General features: G+C 45.0%; 2 protein-coding genes across 2 annotated transcripts in view; one reads left to right on the plus strand and one right to left on the minus strand.

Moving 5' to 3' along the window:
- Positions 1–8,741, minus strand: riox1 (ribosomal oxygenase 1). The gene is made up of 15 exons (XM_062550457.1): positions 8,613–8,741; positions 8,262–8,402; positions 7,975–8,126; positions 7,690–7,789; positions 7,005–7,118; positions 6,477–6,583; positions 4,134–4,241; positions 3,801–3,835; positions 3,426–3,604; positions 3,165–3,269; positions 2,713–2,854; positions 1,165–1,285; positions 590–689; positions 391–477; positions 1–256 (listed from the first exon to the last, which is right to left on the minus strand). Exons 1-15 carry the CDS (start codon positions 8,709–8,711, stop codon positions 188–190), a joined length of 1,659 nt encoding a protein of 552 aa, XP_062406441.1. The 5' UTR covers positions 8,712–8,741; the 3' UTR covers positions 1–187.
- A 338-nt stretch (positions 8,742–9,079) lies between these two features.
- Positions 9,080–19,524, plus strand: part of extl3 (exostosin-like glycosyltransferase 3) — a 37,994-nt gene continuing 27,549 nt past the window's right edge. The window contains exon 1 of the mRNA XM_062550532.1: positions 9,080–9,268. The gene's annotated coding sequence lies outside the window, so the exon portion shown is untranslated. The remainder of the gene's footprint in view (positions 9,269–19,524) is intronic.

Raw genomic sequence — 19,524 nt, forward strand, 5'->3', positions numbered from 1 at the left:
TTTCACTGATCTGATTTTATTTTGATTGCATTCTTCAAATGTACAAAAGCATCTTCACATGTCTTACGCCAAAGCAAAGCTCAAATGTAAAGAATATCAAGAACACAGAGAGCGCTGGCTGGATAACTGCTCTCGGAGCAACGCAGAACGATGAGTGCATCAACTCAGATGGGAACATCCAAAAAGGTTACTCTGCCTTCAGAGGGTCCGCCGTGTGTATCAATCCCTTCTCAAACAGCAGATCTGCCAATGACAGCTAGAAAACACAAACAAGATCGTTGATGTTTATGGATTAACACATACATCAATTATTAACTGTAAGAAATGTTACTGTAACATTCTTCTAATTACATTGCAGATTAAAAGTAACATCATTGTAACTTAACCTACCTTTTCTTCTGCCGTATCACATGGTAAACTAGAAACGGTGACAAACTTGGGATACGAATGAAGCAGGAACTCCATGGCATCTGTGTGCTGTAAAACAATGGTTCAGTCAGAGCTCCAACAGACTACGTCATCACCATCATTGACATTCAACACCATTTCTAATAGGCAGAAAAAATTAAACTAACACAGTACTGCTCACCTCTGGTTTTATTTCAAAGGACTTGAGCTCCTCTTTGTGGTAAGCCCGAGAGTTTTCTGCTGTGTGATAAAGGGAGACCTCTTCTCCATCACTACACAACCTTTAGCAACAAGGAGGACAAAAAAAAAAAAGAATTACCCCTTAAATTAAGTTCAGTTTCTTATTATGATTTTCTGCACTGATCATTTTGCAAGAGATTCAGGACCAGCAAAGCAGTTTGAATAAAAAGAAGAGCTGAACATGTGGTAGCTAACCCTGGTCCATCACTGTTACTGCTTTCAAAGTATACAGTAATTTCCTGTGTATTCGCCGCATTGTGTATAAGCCGCAGGGCAGTATTTTATGCAACAAACAAACTATATGAATATCATAACCTCATGGCAGAAGAAATGTAGCAAAATCAATTTATAGGTGGCGGCTAATAGTTGGGAAATTCATTCATTCATTCATTCAACCTTTATTTATTCTCGGAGAGTCATTGAGGGTAGCCCTCATTTTCAATGAAGCCGAGATTACAGAAACAATGGAGGAACAAGAGATGTTCAAATAAGACAATGACGGTACATGTTGACTACCTTGCTATTCCTGCACGAATGAGGCGGATCCTAGTCTGAGGTCTCACGTGGACGGTCAAGCCCAACGCCTCACCGTCCTCCCAGCGGGCCGGGGCTCCATAAACACTGCTGGCCTTCTCCGCTGAAAGAACAACACGATGGAAAGAATTTCATTTTTGAACGCATCAGACAAAATATCTTCATAGATTCATTGTCAAATGTGTTTGTGGGAACTGTGTATTTGTTGTGATGTATGGTCTAGTTATCGTAAATCCTCAAATTGTGGGGTCTCTCTTAGGCTGCGCAAAGCACAGGCCTTTGTTTGGGGCCTTTATTTCTGATTATTTCTAAGAATAAAATTCTACAACAGAGGCCTAATGTAAAAGGCTACTCTTAAAGTGGGCCAACACTATTCAACACTTCTGGTAACCCACATACTGTACCAGTAGGCTATCAAAAGCAAATTCACTTTTGGACTGTTTGATCATATTGCTAAATGTTGGGCCTTATGGACACTGAAATCTGTGGGGTATTTGATGGTTCTTTATTATGTTTCATGTGGTTGAGAGAGTGTTGAGAATTCCCCCTGCTATTTATTGCGAGACAAGGCAGCCGCTTTCATTCATTCATTGAACGTGCGCTGTGCTATAATGGAAACCTTATTGCGTAGCCAAGTAGCCTAAATTGAGTTATCTTTTAATTATGCATGATTTGCTTTTTATTAAATTTGTAGGCTGGAATGCCTCGCAGCAACATTTATGTTTAAATGTAGTACTGCTTCAGCCTCAGGCAAGCTCAGAGGGGGGCAGGTGACTGGTAGCTACTGAGAGCAACGTGTTGGAGACTCATGATGTAGGACATCGACTTTTCATTGGCAACAATTAAACCAACCAACAACATAAAACATTAAGAAGAGCATTGAGATCAATCGAAATAATGTCTTCTAGTACTTGTGGTCTGATAGACCTACTGGTGGCAATTATTACCCTGTCTCGTATTTGGGGGTCGGCCTTTATTTGCCCGAATTGACCACACCCCCGGCTGTAAATAGAATCCCAGCCATAATTTGAGCATTAACTCTACCGGTCAAAGGTTTGGGGTCACTTACAAATTTCTATTCCACTCCAGGAGTTTGCAGATTACATTATGTGCATAGATAATTGCAAAAGGGTTCTCGACTGTCGTAGAAAGAAATGGCTGATCTTTAATCTACATGGCCATTATGAGCAACCGTTCATCCAATGTTCTGTTTACTAATCTGATATCTTCTTAAACGGCGAACTGAGAAAATATTGGGGGACCCTTTTTGCAATTATGTAAGCACATAATGTAATCTGATCTCAGCGAGCATTCTGTTTATAATGGAGTGGAATGGACATTTCTAAGAGAACCCAAACGTTTGGCTGGTAGTGTATATGTCCAGTATGTTCATATACAGTATACTGTATATTGCTGTATTTATTATTTATTGTCCACTGCTATACTATCAGTCTTTCAAAAATGGATAAGATGGCCATCCTCATAGCCGTCTCTGTTTTGAGATTAGATGGAAACTGAAGGTGTGGTTACCTGGAGTGAGCAGAGGTGGTAAGCAGTCATGCAAAAAGCCTCTGGCCTTCTGATCCACCGCAGCGTCCACAGGTGCATAAGCCACCAGCTTCTTCATTAGAGAGCCAATATGACTCAGGAACTCTGCCCGACGGGGATCCTCCTGCAAAGGACAAACCATTCTTCATTTCCATCTTCCGTCTTTTTTTCCCCTTTTCTTTGCGTTCAGAGTCATTTCAATTACCCGTAATTTCCCGACTATTAGCCGCGGCTTATACATTGATTTTCAAAATTTCTTCCGCTATGAGGTTAATACAGGGGGGCAGTTAATATGTTGTTAATATGGTTTTGTTTCTTTTAACTTGCATAAAACACCATCCTGCGGCTTATATGCGGGAAATTACTGTACAAATTGTAGTTCAACTACAAATCCAATGCACTGAGTACAAATAAGTACACTGGGCTGCACAAACCTTATCAGAATTCTGAACCCCCATGTATGACAGATAGTCCAGGGGGAGACCTTTACGGAATTCCACATCCTCCTCCACTGCAATCTCCACAGCTGCTGGAACAAGCTGCAAGTGAAAAAACAAATACACAAACTTTGTTAACGCACACGTTTCAAAACTGACTACATAGTAGGCCATTTCACCCCGCCCTAATTCCACATGAAAGATTAAAACAACAAACAAACACAATGGGGGTGAGAGGTCACAGAGGTCACAGATCACCTTGGTGAGCAGGTCACCCCAGCTGTTCTTCTGGTAGGAGGAGACGGTGACGTGGAGGGAGTGGGCATCTGGCAGACAGTCGCCCTGGTGGATGAACCCTCGGGGGAAGTACAGCAGGTCTCCAGCCTCCAGCACCACATCGAGGATGGGCTTCCCAATCTCAGCCTGGCTGAAGTTGGCTAGAAGGTGAAGTTACGTCACAGGTTATGTAAGTGACTAGATCATAACAGTCTTGCAGACAGCAAATAAATAAGAGATGTTGCAGATGTCTGCAAGGGGATGATCATGATTTTTTTTACCCCAAAATATGTTCAACAAAAAAAATTGGAATGTTCTGGAATGTTACGGAAGGTGCTTTCAATTAATACTACTTACGACTAGATACCACTGGCAGCACCTCATCCTCAGACCTGGGCACACACAGACACACATCCACAAAGTTCATGAAAAACGCACAGCGCTTTAAAAACGCTGACACATTCGTACAGTTTGTGATTAACACATTAACATTTCCCCCCCCGTACGTGCCCGGAGGCTCCTATACCTCCCGTGACAACAATAGCAACATGACGCGCGTTTGCGTGACGCGCCCCTCCTCCTCTCCCTGAGCACGATACAGGGCCCTGGCTGATGTTGCGCTTATTGCGTGTGACAGCTGCAAAGTGTTACTCAGGGGGATCCGGGGGGCATGGTAGGCGGCTGACTCACCGTGGGTTGTACACTCTCCAATGCTTCTTGCCCTCCAGCTGGACCACAAAGGCCTCAATGTCATCGTAGTGCGGAGCGAAGCCCTGTGTGCCTGCCGGCGTCAGATACCTGAGCGCACACAAGCATGGTAGAATCAACACATCGGGATTTACAACAGTCAGCATGTTACGCGCATCTCTGAAACAGGAAAGCATCTGAGGGTTTTTTCGTTTTTTTTTAAAAAGCCAACACTGCATTGTGAAATCATGCGTTACTTAACTACAAAGTCACTTTACATGCAATTTTGCAGAGAGAGGCGTGCTCAAACTCCAAGATATCTCCTTCTTCGGGTGCGAGTTAAATATCGTATTCCAATGTGCAAAAGAACTGAACTCACTAGTTCGTTATCTTTTTATTCTTTATTGTAGCACCATGCCTAAAAAACAAACGCGTTTCGGCGTCAAGCCGTCCTCAGTGTGTGGACGGCTTGACGCCGAAACGCGTTTGTTTTTTACGTGCAATACCTTAATAATAATTCTAGGCTACATCTAAAAACATACTAACATTACGTAACTAACTAATAACTACTGTTTTCCTGTGGAATCAGGTTCATTGTTACAGTGCCTATAGAAAGTTATCATACCCTTTTGAAATAGTTACTTTTTTTGTCTTACAGCCTGAAATCAAAACCCATTTAAAAAAATATATTTTCCAGTTTTATTTACAAATGTAGCTGTACAACATCAAAATAATGAAAAAAAAGTAAACAGTTCTGAAAATTAACAAAAAATGAAAAACTAGAATAACAGGGTTGGAAAAGTCATCATACCCCTGACTTTACTTTGTAAAGCTTCCTTTTGCTTTCATTACAGCCATCAATCTGTTTGGATATGTCTCTATTATAGCTTTGCACACCTAGATAGGGGAATATTTGCCCAATTTTCCGTGCAGAAATGTTAACATTTAGTCAAATTCTGTAGGGAATGGCGATGGACTGCTCTCCCCAAGTCAATCCACATATTTTCTATAGGATTTAAGTCAGGGCTCTGACTTTGCCACTCAAGGATATTCACCATCCTATCCTTAAGCCACTGCTTTGTTCTTTTGGCAGTATGTTTAGGATTTTTGTCGTGTTGGAAGGCGAATGACCTCCCCATCCTCAGCTGTTTAGGAGAGGGACGCAGGTTTTCCTCAAGAATTTTGGTGTACTTGGCAGCATCCATTTTCCCTTCTATCCTGACCAATTGCCCAGTCCCCGCCGAAGAGAAACATCCCCAAAACATAATGTTGCCCCCACCATGCTTCAAAGTAGGTATGGTGTGTTTTGGATGTGTTTGGGTGTGTATACTGTGTTTGGTTAGCGCCTGGAGCTCAGTCCAAAAACTTCAATCTTAGTCTCCAAAAAGTTAGATCTTAGTCTCATCTGACCATATAAGCTTTTTCCACATGGTAGCAGAATATTCCAGATATGTTTTTGCACTGAACTCCAAGCGCAATGTTTGGCGAAAACCAACACAGTACACCACCCAAAACACACCATACCTAGTGTGAAGCATGGTGGGGGCAACATTATGTTGTGGGGATGTTTCTTTTCAGCGGGAACTGGGCAATTGGTCAGGATAGAAGGGAAAATGGATGCTGCCAAGTACACCCACATTCTTAAGGAAAACCTGTGTCCCTCTCCTAGACAGCTGAGGATGGGGAGGTCATTCGCCTTCCAACACGACAATAATCCTAAACATACTGCCAAAAGAACAAAGCAGTGGCTCAAGGATAGGATGGTGAATATCCTTGAGTGGCAAAGTCAGAGCCCTGACTTAAATACTATAGAAAATATGTGGATTGACTTGAAGAGAGCAGTCCATCGCCATTCCCTACAGAATTTGACTAAATTTTAACATTTCTGTACGGAAAATTGGGCAAATATTCCCCTATCTAGGTGTGCAAAGATATAATAGAGACATATCCAAACAGATTGATGGCTGTAATGAAAGCAAAAGGAAGCTTTACAAAGTATTAAGTCAGGGGTATGATGACTTTTCCAACCCTGTTATTCTAGTTTTTCATTTTTTATTAATTTTCAGAACTGTTTATTTTTTTTTCATTATTTTGATGTTGTACAGCTAAATTTGTTAATAAAACTGGAAAAGATTTTTTTTTAAATGGGTTTTGATTTCAGGCTGTAAGACAAAAAAAGTAACTATTTCAAAAGGGTATGATGACTTTCTATAGGCACTGTACATACACTCTTTTAAGGCCCATTTTAAGGCTTATTTAAGGCCCTATCGAAGCCATGCTTGCATTCCTGACTTTGTTACACTTTTGAGATTTTCTCAGCGTGACTTGTACACCAGCCAGACTTACACGTTGGCGCCGGCCATGCTGCCAAAGAGCTCCTGCAGGATGGAGAGGACGTTCCAGACGGTGGAGGAGAAGGCCTGGGGGTTCAGCATCCTCAGGGAGCAGCCGCTCTGGAGAGCAAACGCCACAAGCCATTACTTCAACAACGCCGCAAACACCCATGCAGACGTGCGCGCACTCACACACACACACACACACACACACATGCTGACACCCACGCACACACATACATGTGGACACGCACACACCCACATACACGCATGCACATACATACACATACACACACACACGCGCGCAACACACACACACTGACGCGCATGCACATACATACACATACTGTACACGCACGCACACACACCATTTACATCAACATATTTTGCCATTTGCTTCAAAAAACGAGTTATGATAAAAAAAATTTTTTTTAAAAAAACATTCATCCTATGCATGCCTGTGTGCATATACACAAGGGCATCGAATGGAAAGCATGGGATTGGTATGTATAGAAATGATGGTGAAGATGACTGTGTTTACCTCATAGAAATCCCATACTGTGTAGGGCAATGCCCTCCCAGGAGGGTTGTGGGTCTCTCGTTTGCCATTAATGTAACTGGTGACATCAAGGTTCACCCCAAACTGCACGTTATCCTGATACATGACACACACACACACATGATTTCAGCTCATTATGGTAAATGCAGAACACACATGGTGGAAAGCCAGTGTTTAAAAAGACAACATATTCTGCAGGTACTTTTGTGATTCATGGGAATATCAATATCTTAAGGATACACTAACATCATGCATTCTTTCACACAAACATACGTCACAGACCAGGTATGCCATGTTTTTGGAGGTGCAAACAAATGCAGAACCATGGAAATCACATAGGAACTGGTAGAGATTTCACAGCGCGAAGCGATGTTAATTGTGTGTTTCCAAAGGCATTGAACTCGGCTGTGATGTTTCGTGCCGCATTGAACTCGGCTTACATGACCATACACATGCATTTGCTTTTTAACAAATATGTGACAGAGAATTTCCTATGTGATTTCCATGGTAATGCATTTGTTTGCACCTCCGAACACCATGGCGTACCTGGTTACCCATAGGGTAGGCTACCGCTCAAAAATGCCCACAAATGCCTGTATATTTGTGTGAAAGAATACACAACAGACCTACTTTAGTGTCTCATAATGCTAAACTTGGCTCTACTCACATCTCTCAGAATTCTGTCAAATTCTGCTGTGGAGAAAAGTCCTTTGTAGTAATCTCGCGTCTGGCGTTTGATCAGCAGAGGTTTCTTCTCCCACGTATCCCTGTGAGTTCATACATACACAAATGCTAACCATGAAAAAAAATCCTCATCAAATCTAATGCTAACCAAGATTTTTACCAATCTTCAAGATCAGGGCAAACAAGGTCAGACATCAGAATCAAATCAGTTGAGTACATTGACATCATCAAATGTCAACACACTGACTACTAACTTAGGACTGCTTACCTAAAAAAGCTCTTGGAGGGTATTGGATGGACAAACCACTGAAACAGCTTGCTTGCCCTTTCTCTGCTGTTATTGACTTTGGTGAGGCTGTCTAGAAGGATGTGCAAAGATGTGGTGTCACCTGCCATTTCTCTAGGTTGCTGTTCTTCATCCTGAAATATCAAACAACGCAGGAATAAATGATCACATCGTCACTAGTAGCCAGGTGAAACATTTATCTTTTTTTAAGTAAGCTGTTGCCACACAGCGTTGCTACACCTGAGAGGGCCTTTCGCATTGTTACATACATTCAGGATCGTCTCTTGCTTATCTTTCTTCTTTGTTTGGAAACCGTTCCGTACTGCAGCACTCTTCTTTCTGATCTTCTTGGATTTCACGATTGGAAGGCCATCCTGCAGTTTCCTCTTCTTTTTCTTAACTGTCAAAACCTTTCGACACGTCAATAGTACACATACATCAGTCAGAAGCAAAAATACTACACTGCACAATGCATGTAACACAACAGCAATATATTGCGCCTGCTACAGGAGGCGTGGACAATTGGCTTCACACATGAGTGAGATAACACTGCTTAAGTAATGCTGGATGAAAAATATGCCTATTACGAACAACTTGAGCTCTCTAAATGGATGAATTACCTCATTTGGGGGATTCGAAGGGGGAATAGCGGACTGATACAATGCAAAGGCCGACACATGTTTTCTCTCCATGTTTTCAGTCTTCGGCGTCACCAACATGAGACAGTAGCAATGGCTTCTTCGCCTTTTCCTGCCACCCTCTCCCCGGCGAGAGTATTTTACTGCCACCTATTGAAAGGGAGATGAAGATACAACAATTATTGACAATAATGCATGTTGTTGTCACTCCTTAATGATGCATGCAAACACATACGTGGATAAAGAAGTATATATTTGGAGGTAAAGTTGTGTATGTTAATAGTATTTTATTTTTCATTACTTTCAAAATGCTCCCATCGAGCTACTCATGCTGTGCAGCTGTGATTTATTTTATGACCAGCAGGTGGAGCAATTTGCCCACAAGTCCTTTGCTATTCCCAGCATGCATCGGTGCTTAATGTTTGCTTAGCGCTGGTTTGGTCCAACAATGCAGTCGCGATTGCTTGCACCGTGCGGACCTGACGCGTTAGAACCTTCGACAGACTGTTTTCCAAGATAGCGTGGCACAAGAAGATACTGATCATATTGTTTGAAGAGTCAGCGGTATAGCAGCACATACTGTTCACCAGGCACTCCTTAGACTTGGCCTGATATTTGTCTTCAGATCTTCAAACCGGGTAAGTCTAGCGCTAACATTAGTTAGCTTGCTAACTGGCAAAGCCAGAATCCAAGCGCTTGTTATGGCTAGCTAGCTGGCTAATTGGCCAGATTAACATTAGACATATGGCCTGCTCCTTTCGCCTTTTCTGTAGCCCCTATGTGATCTGCACAACGAAAGAATGCTCATGTCTGCTATTTGTAATTGCAGGAAGATACGAATATCCGTCAGTACGGTCTTCTGACAGATCCATTGCATCGTTGTGCTTGGTGCGGGGGTGCAGTTTAAACGACTAACGTACGAGGTGTTTTTATTGACACGTTTTGTAAGGAGGGCAGGAGCGCCATGAAATGATATGTTGATGCATTATTCACGCCTTCTATAATGCCGACACGGTGAAAAACAAGTAGTTAGAGAATCGCCATGTATACCTTCTCATTGTCTCTGTGTTGTCAGCGTTTATGCTGAGCATAACTTAACTGTTAACATTAATGTAGGCTCGTGTTCGCTCTAGCAAGCCACTTCGGCCTGAGATACAAGTTCCCCTCCACACTGGGATGGGGAGACACATTTGTACACGTTTCAAGTGTGAGTAGACATTGTTGGTTGGTCAGTAATCATGCTATTCAAACAGTTGCTCGCAACGTCCCTTTTTATGTCAACACCATGACATACCACATAACTGATGTTGGAAATGAGCTTATGTGATAAGTGTATTTTGCACTTTTGAATTATTTGTAGATAATCTTTTGCCATATTTTATGGTAAATGGTAAAGAGGTCGAAATTGACGGAGGACAATTCGGCCAAAAATATTGACATTTTACTTGGTTTCTTTAAATCTCAGCTTCACTGAAAGTGAGGACTTGCAGGTTGAATGAATGGTTACGAATACATGCTGCTTTGGATTAAACTGATTTATTATTTGTATGTCAGAATAAGACTTGAGTTAAACAGCATGCCTAGTATGTAACAGTAACATGTTGGAGCATCCTTCATCGAGTTTGACGAACATGCGCTGATTGGTGTGCAGGTGATGTGTCCCGTGAGTGTGCTCACGGAATGCTCTGCCACGACAGCGCATTCATTTTGATCTCAACATTGGTGCCGTCAATTGGCAACATATGAAAGCACGACGAGTTTGCATAAGTATGTAAATGAAATTATTATTGTGTTGACTGTGTTGTTCAGTGTTTCCTTCTGAAGAGACATATGAGAATATGGGATGGGTAAACAGTGGTAGTAGAAACTGTCCTTGGGTGCTCCCCACAACCAATGACATCTGGTTTGAACACCCCCCCCCCCCCCTCTCTTCAATTCAATTCAATTCAATTCAAAACACTTTATTTATCCCCGAGGGGCAATTTCTCTGTGCAGGCATAGTGACATATAAGACATAACACAACATAAGACAGGGGGGGGGGGGGGGGGTTAGTCCCAGGAGAGGGAGGAGGGGGCTGGGGGCATATTTGAGTTCAAAAGGCGAATAGCCTCAAAGGTAAAGGTCGCCTTCCTCCTGTTAGTCCTAGCAAGAGGACAGCGCAGACGCCTGCCAGAGGGCAGCCATTCAAAAACTCCATGTAGAACATGAGTAGAGTCTTCCAGGATAGAGTTGGCTTTTCTTAGTGTAGCCTTATCATGCAGCGATGTCAGTGACTGAAGAGGGTGGCCAATGATCTTAGAACATGAGTGCACAATGCTCTGGAGGTGATTCTTATTTTTGATGGAGAGGGAGTGAAACCAGCATATAGATGAAAAAGTCAGTACACTTTCAATGAAGGAGGTGTAAAAAACTGTGAGGATCTTCCTGTTTACTCCAAAGGAGTATAGCTTTCTCAAAAAATACTTGCGCTGTTGACATTTTTTAAGGATCACCTCTGTGTTGGAGTCAAACCGCAGTTTGTCATCAATGACAGTGCCCAGGTATTTGTACTCATGTACAACTTCCACTGGTTCCCCATGTATTGTAGTGGCGGTCCTGCATCCTCCATGCCTGTTGAAGTTAATGAACATCTCCTTGGTCTTTGTGACGTTTAACTCCAAAAAGGAGCTATCACACCATTCCACAAACTCGCTGAGGACAGGGCCGTGATCTTGGACAGAACCAGATAACAGGGACAGGAGAACAGTGTCGTCGGCAAACTTCACTAGATGACGATCAGCATGGTGACTTCGACAATCATCTGTGTACAGGATGAAAAGCAGCGGTGAGAGGACACAACCCTGGGGAGAGCCAGTGGACGTGTAGCTGATGTCAGAGAACCTCTTGTTGACCAGCACCTTCTGTGTTCTTTGGGTCAGAAAGTCTGTGATCCACAAAATTAATTGATGATCTAAGTTGAAACTTATGAGCTTTTTGGCCAACATGTGAGGTTGAATGGTATTGAAGGCAGAGGAGAAATCCGCAAATAGGAGTCGTGCAAAAGAATTTGGGCTTTCTAGGTGTTCATGGATGGCATTCAGTATGTAGATTTTGGCATCATCCACCCCTCTTTTTGCACGATATGCGAACTGAAGAGGATCCATCTTTGAGGCTGTGGCGTTGATAACATGAGCTTTCACAATCCTCTCAAAGGCCTTCATGACAAGGGAGGTGAGGGCAATGGGTCTTAGATCATTCAGGACTTTCAGGCTGCTCTTCTTGGGAACGGGAATGATTGTGGAGTGTTTCCATGACTGTGGGACAGTGGCAGTGGATAGAGACCTCTGAAATATCTGCTGGAAAACTCCTCCAAGCTGCTCAGCACAGTGTTTCAGTGTGTGACCGCATATTTGATCTGGACCAGGAGCTTTCTTGGTCTTTGTCCTCCTCAAACATTCCACCACAGATTCAACCGAGACGATGATAGGGTCACTCGGGATCAAGCTACTGGTGATATCCGCCAACTGAGACTGGTGATCTTTCTCAAACCTGGTGTAAAAAGAGTTGAGCTCATTGGGGAGGGATTCATCACTGCTGCCAGCCACACACACAGGTCTAAGGTCACGCACAGTGTTGACTGCTGCCATTGTCTTAATACCCTGCCATGCCTCCTGGAGGTTACCTTGAGTGAACTTCTCTTCAATCTTACTTTTGTAAGCTGCCTTAGCTTTTTTAATGGCCTGCTTCACCTCTCTGTTCACTTGTTTCTTCTCAAGCATAGATCCCGTGTAGAACAGCCGTTTCTTTTTGTTCAGGATAGCCTTGAGTTCTTTAGTGACCCAGGGTTTGTTATTTGGAAAGATGGTGATTTCTTTTGTGGGGATGATGTTATCTACACAAAAAGATATATAAGACGATACACTGTCGACCTGTTCATTTAGGGTGAGATCAGGTTGTAAAAATATGTCCCAAGATGTACACTCAAAACATGCCCTTAGTTCATCAATGCTCTCGTCAGTCCACCGTTTTATAGATTTGACCACTTTCTCTCTTCTCTTTACAACTGGTGTGTATTTAGGTACAAGGAGGATAGAATTATGATCAGCAGTTCCAAGAGGAGGGAGGGGTACAGATGTATAAGCCCCTGAAATGGAACCATAGCACTTATCAAGAACCCTGTCAAAACGTGTGGCACATGTAACATATTGCTGGAATTTTTTCAATGATTTGTCCATAGGACAATGATTAAAATCTCCCAAAATAAATTTGGGTGAGTCAGGTGAAATCAGCTCCAGTCTATTCACAGTGTTCTTGATGGCTTCAGATGCTGTGTTCGCATTGGCTTTTGGGTGAATATAAACAACAATAAAAAATAGTTGGGGAAACTCTCTTGGTAGATAAAAGGGACGGAGTGACACGGCCAGGAGCTCTATATCAGGCGTAGACAGACTCTCGCGAATGATGGCTGTAGAGCACCAGCGGCTGTTCACATACAGACAGACTCCGCCTCCGTGTGCCTTTCCCGTGCTGCATTTATCCCTATCTAGCCTTAACGGAGTCTTGAAGCCTTCAATAAAAAGTGCACGGTCATCTATGCAACTATCAAGCCATGTTTCCGTGAACGCTAAGATGGAAGCATTCCTGTATTCATGCATGTAGTTTATGTTTGCTTGAAGCTCGTCTATCTTATTCCTTAAGGAACGGACATTACTTAGGATGACAGAGGGTAGCGCTCTGTGTTTACTTTCTCGTTTGAGTTTAGTTCTGACACCAGCTTTCCTACCCCGTTTCCTTAGTCGTCTTCTATGATTGACAGCTTGAGTGAGCTCCGCCGGAATATTCCATATCGATGAACATGTCAGCAAGTCATCTTCCAGGTTTCTCCGGTTGAGTAGAAATTCCCTTGAGTATCTGAGAGGTTGGTCTGCTGAAAGACTGCTTCCAGTTTTCCATTCAGGAAATCCCATAGCGGATGGAATCAAAAGTAGCCTTATGTTGCAGCGGTAGCTGATAGAATCCAACAAAAACAAAGTTGCGTCTTTTCGCGTTGCGTAACTATGCAACTCCAAAACTAAAGTTTGCTGCTACGACCTATCCTGATATCAACAACAGCAGTGTCTTATGTCGTTGTGACTTAAAAACAAAGAGGAAGATGAATACGGACATAAAAACGTTGAAAACTTCAATAAAACAGACAATATCACAAAAAACACTATGCCATCCACAGCCGGTCGCCACAAGAGCAGCGCCACGACGTCGCCTAGCAACGATACCATCTCTCCCTTTTTTTTACCGTCTTTCAGTTTCACCTGCTCCCTCATTGTGTCCCATCCCTTTTGATGTGTGTGCACAATCTCTCTGCATCAACCCCGCATCCGTCTCACAAAATAACTTTCGAGTCAGACAGAAAGACTTCTCGTCGCCGCTCTAACAAGAATCGTGTCAAATCAGATGTGCCTAGAATGTTCATCAGCGTGTAACTGTTATGAACCGGTGAACCACCGACCTCCCACTCTTAATGTATGTGTGAGAGAAAGAGAGGGAGTGAAATGAAAAAGGGAGAGAGAGCCAGAGATACTTAGCCAGTGTGAGAGAATGTGACACCCAGTCACTAGTATGAGCATTTTGAACACATTGTCATTGCTTGGTGTCTAGTGCTGTGTTGCCTCTTCCTCAACCAGGTTTTCACCTGACGCTGAAAGAACCATTTTGAGGCAAATGCTATACACTTTGCATATCTGTGAGTTCACGTGGCTCTGTGTGGATGTGTGTGTGTGTGTGTGTGTGTGTACTCTCCAGTTTTCTTTATTTTATTTTATTTTCTGGTGACCGTACCAGACAAGTTACAAAGGCACCAGTGCGCTGACAGCCTAGCCTAGAAATCTAGACGCACCCTAGCGGCCAAAATTTTTTTTTGCCTAGCGGGATGGTCTAGGGTCGCACCGTTAAGGCCAAACCTGAGTTCGACACCAAGTCAGCCTGTCCAATCAGAACGCTCTATCTGTGTACGGAGTCCTTGAGCCCGCCTTAGCTCACTTTCAGCTTCCGATATTGACGACAGGGGTCTTGCCCATGCGTCCTCGTTCGACGAGTTGGGTGTGAGACCGTGTTGCAACAACCATAGAGAACAACGAAAGATGGATGAGGCTAACGAAGCGCGCTAGTTTGAATCGGCTTTGAAAGAGTTTGACTTGGGCTTTTCTTTGAAGGTTGAGCAGAAAGAAGCACTCAAGTCATTCGTTTTAAAGAAGGATGTAATTTGCCGTTTTGCCGACCGGCTACGATTGGTCACAAGTGCTGGCCTATTACGTGCAGAGTAGTTTGAAAGACACCGGTTCATCCCACCCACAGGCCTTCAGCTCTGTGAATGGTCCGGCTCCAGACTATACATTTCTGTATAGTTTAGCTTGCCAGGCCACTGACAGCCACCAAACACACTAGAACGTTTAAGATCAACAACCACATGTCCATGGTATCCAGTCCACAGTTATTGTGTACATACGTATGTATGCAAGCTAGCAAGCTAGAACAATCAAGACTTTAGACAGCAGCAGTGGACCCAGGAATGGGGCCTGGCCGAGGGTCTGTGTCTATCTGGTCCAGTTAGCCATCAGCTGTCCAGGGGCCCATCAGTGCGTATGTTTACCCTTGAACTACTCATTTCCTACCTCTGCCCTTGTTTGCAGACTTCACTCTTTCACAGTGTGACACTGTCAGTACCCCCCCAACCACACTCTCTCTCTCTCTCTCTCTCTCTCTCTCTCTCTCTCTCTCTCTCTCTCTCCTGTTTTTACTTCACTGTTTGCTCTCTGAAAGAGAACTGAATGAGAACCGAATGCTCAAAGTGGAGCAAGGGCATAAAAGGCAAGAGAGTGAAAGTGTGACATTGTTTCTAAACAACCCTTCAATTTATGTGTGTGTGTATGTGTGTGAGTGCGGTATATATACGTTGGTGTAGTGCACTAGTGGGTAAGGGCTTGAGGGCCTCTAGTCCTCACAAGGCAATTCTCTTCGAGAGAGAGAATGTGTGAGTGCGATTGGGATCACTTGGCTGAGTGACTTGGGTATGTCTCAGTGTTTGAAGTGTGTGTGTGTGTGTGTGTGTGTGTGTGTGTGTGTGTGTGTCTTTGTCTTTGTGACAAAGCGGGAGAGAGATTAGACACCTGATTGTGTCTGAGAGTATAGGCCTAGTGCTTCTTGTGTCTGACGGAGAGTGAGACCATCACAGACGGGTAGAGTGTTTTTGTGTGTGTGTGTTTGTGTGAGTGAGAGAATGATTAAGCACCTGATTGCGTCCGAGTGTGACCTGTGTTTTTTTTAGCGTCTGAGTGAGGGAAACGATTCGCCAGAAAATTAGAGTGATTTTGTTGAGCTGTGCGTGCATGCCTGTGTTCATTTGTGTGTGTGTGTGTGTGTGTGTGTGTGTGTGTGTGTGTGTGTGTGTGTGTGTGTGTGTGTGTGTGTGTGTGTGTGTGTGTGTGTGTGTGTGTGTGTGTGTGTGTGTGTGTGTGTGTGTGTGTGTGTGTGTGTGTGTGTGTGTGTGTGTGTGTGTGTGTGTGTGTGTGTGTGTGTGTGTGTGTGTGTGAAAGCGGGGGTGGGACAGGAGGGGCTAATCGCGCTGGCTCGTCTCCCAGTGTCCATCTCTCTCCACTGGGGCGAGCAGGCAGGCTGGGTGGCAGCTGTTGGCAGCAGCCGGCTGGAGAGGAATCCATGACCCAGCACAGCACAGCACAGTGCAATACAGCACAGCACAGCACAGCACAGTGCAATACAGCACAACACAGCACAGCGCAATACAGCACAGCACAGCACAGCACAGCGCAATACAGCACAGTGCAATACAGCACAGCACAGCACAGTGCAATACAGCACAGCACAGCACAGCGCAATACAGCACAGCACAGCGCAATACAGCACAGCACAGCGCAATACAGTACAGCACAGCACAATACAGCACAGCACAATACAGCACAGCACTGCTACAGCGCAGCACAATACAGCACAGCACAATACAGCACAGTGCAATACAGCACAGCACAATACAGCACAGCACAGCGCAATACAGCACAGCGCAATACAGCGCAGCGCAATACAGCGCAGCGCAATACAGCACAGCGCAATACAGCACAGCACAGTGCAATACAGCACAGCACAGCACAATACAGCACAGTGCAATACAGCACAACTATACAGCACAGTGCAATACAGCACAACTATACAGCACAGCACAGCACAATACAGCACAGCACAATACAGCACAGTGCAATACAGCACAATACAGCACAGTGCAATACAGCACAACTATACAGTACAGCACAGCACAACACAATAAAGCACAGCACAGCACAGCACAGCACAGCACAGAGTGGGGTAGGTAGGTAGGTTGGTATAGGAGCGGCTGCAGGAGAAGGGAGCAGGTTCACAGGGTTTCAGGGGGCTGGTGGTGGTTGAGATGCTGAAGATGGATGTTGCTGGTTTGGTTTGGTGCTGTTTGCTTTCTCCAGAGCCTCTCGCATGTGCAGGTGGGCACAGACACACTCCCTCCTCTCCTGGCCGGCACACTCAGAGAGAGAGAGAGAGAGAGGGAGAGAGAGAGAAAAAAGGGGGAGGGAGGGAGTTATTGTAGGTGAAGGAGGGAAATGGAGGAATCGCTCCTGTTTGAACTGCTGGCTTCAGATGATTGTGGCACATTCCTGCTGTCTCCAGCTGTTCAGCCTGCACTGGCTCTCCGCCTGTCCGATGTACAGCCAGCAGCGTGGAGGGGGAGAGAGAGAGAGAGAGAGAGAACTAAGAAAAAGAGAGAGAGAGAGAGAGAGAGAGAGAGAGAGAAAAGAGGCCCCTGGCTTATTTCAGGTATGCCTGAGTTTGGCTGGCATGACGGAATGGAGCAGACAAGTTTAGCCAATATACACAGAGTGCTGCCCACAGGTAATGCACAGGTGTGTGTGTGTGTGTATGTGTGTTGTAAGTGAGCAGTCGCCTGTGTTTGACCAGTCAGCCTTGAAACCTTGTACAGGGATGACCAAAGGCTCTGCATAAGCTACAATATGTGCCTAACTTTCATCATTCTGTACCTCTGACACACACACATACATACACACACACACACACACACACACACACCCTCTCTCTCTCTCCTTCAATAAATTCAAACAGTGTGTCCTCATCCATTGCATGGCCCAACTCTTCTTTCCCCAGTGGTGAAAATTCCCTGGCTTGTGTGTGTGTGTGTGTGTGTGTGTGTGTGTGTGTGTGTGTGTGTGTGTGTGTCTTTGCCTTCGCTTGCATGCCTGGGTGAGTCACAGCGAGCAAAAGAGTGAAGGGGAGAGTGACTGGAGAGAGAAAGAGTGTTGCTCTGTCCAATACTCGGCCTAATTGAGCGTTGACTTGAGGGAATCTGAAATGGATTCAATCACTAAGGCAGAGCCGCTCAGCGGAATACAGACGAGCCTCCATCTTTCTCTCCGCTCGCCATGTCACTCTCTTTCTCCTCCTGTATTCTCCCCCTCTTCGTCTCTGTCATTATCCGTCTTTTTTTTTATATAACTTTCCCGTCTTTTTCATCCCCTCTTTCTCTTCCTCCATCTCTCCCCATTCTGTCTTTCTCTCTTGTGGTCTTTTCTGTATCTCTCTCTCTCTTTCACTCTTTCTCCCTCTCTCTCTCCTCTTTCTCCCTCTCTCTCTCTCATCTCTATTTCAGGCCTTATTTTTTTTCCACATCCTTTGTACATTCGCTCTGTTCCATCAAACAAGCAGGAGAGAGAGTAGGGGTGGGCTCCGGAAAGGACCACGGGGCGGGAATCGAACCCAGGTCGCCGGCATGCGGTGCAGGTGCCCCAGCCAGTCGCGCCACGGCTGGGGCCTGTTCCATCTGTTTCACTCTTTCTTTTCTTCCTCCCTCTATCTCTTGTTCCCGGCGTTCTCTCCATCCCTTAATCAGCCTCCCTGTTCCTTCTCTTCTCCCTCCTTCTCCTCTGCTGCTGCCTCACACTCCATCCATATCGTTCTGTTTTTCCTTTTGATAACTCAAGCTATCTTTGTCCTGATCCGATCGTCTACAGCTCCATAATCAGACCTGATCCCTGATCCGACACGTTACGCGACCTTTTTTGCGTTGGTCGTAACGCTCGAATGATAAGTCAGGCCTCCTGCACATGTAGGCAGCTGTAGTACAATAGAACGCGGAGCTCAACTGTGCTCCAGCTGCCAGCGAAGACCACAAGAGCACCAAACGCGCTTGTCATTCGTTACGCACGTTAGCAGCGGAGTTCTCATCGTCCCGTTACAGGAGATTGACGAATCAGGGGATGGAAATATGAGGAGAATGCTTACGCTCCTCTGTGTAGGTCATAGTTTCCCAATGTTTATCGATTAAACGCGAGACTGGAGTTTTCCCCCAACTAAATCAAGAGCCAGCAGCAGCATCCATTTCCAGACTGCTCCATTTTAGGCGCTTGAACACGGCGGCGCGGCGCGGTAGAGACGAGACGAGCGGCGTAATCGGAGCAGAAGGGTTGCTGATGAAAAGGGAGTCATGTAGACGGGCGCTCTCTCTCGCCGTGTTGCTGCTCTCTGCTCCAGGGCCCCGGCTCCTACGGGAGCGGCCCCCTCCTCCCTCCTCCCTCCTCCCTCCTCCCTCCTCCCTCCTCCCTCCTCCCCCTACGGGAGCGCCCCTCTCCTCTCCCCCTCCCCCCTCCTCTCCCCCTCCCCCCCCCCCCTCCTCCCCCAGGACTCTGCTGTCGGGAGGCTGGCTGATTGCAGCCCATCTGCCTAATTAAGGCCTGGCCTCCGCCCTACACATCACACACACACACACACAGTGTGCCTGCGAGAAGCCTCATGCACAGGAGTGCATATTAGAGAGGCAGTAGGCACTCTAATTTAAACAGGACCGTTCACACCCTCCACACACAC

Source organism: Sardina pilchardus, chromosome 12, assembly GCF_963854185.1.
Source record: "Sardina pilchardus chromosome 12, fSarPil1.1, whole genome shotgun sequence".
Classification (NCBI taxonomy): domain Eukaryota; kingdom Metazoa; phylum Chordata; class Actinopteri; order Clupeiformes; family Clupeidae; genus Sardina; species Sardina pilchardus.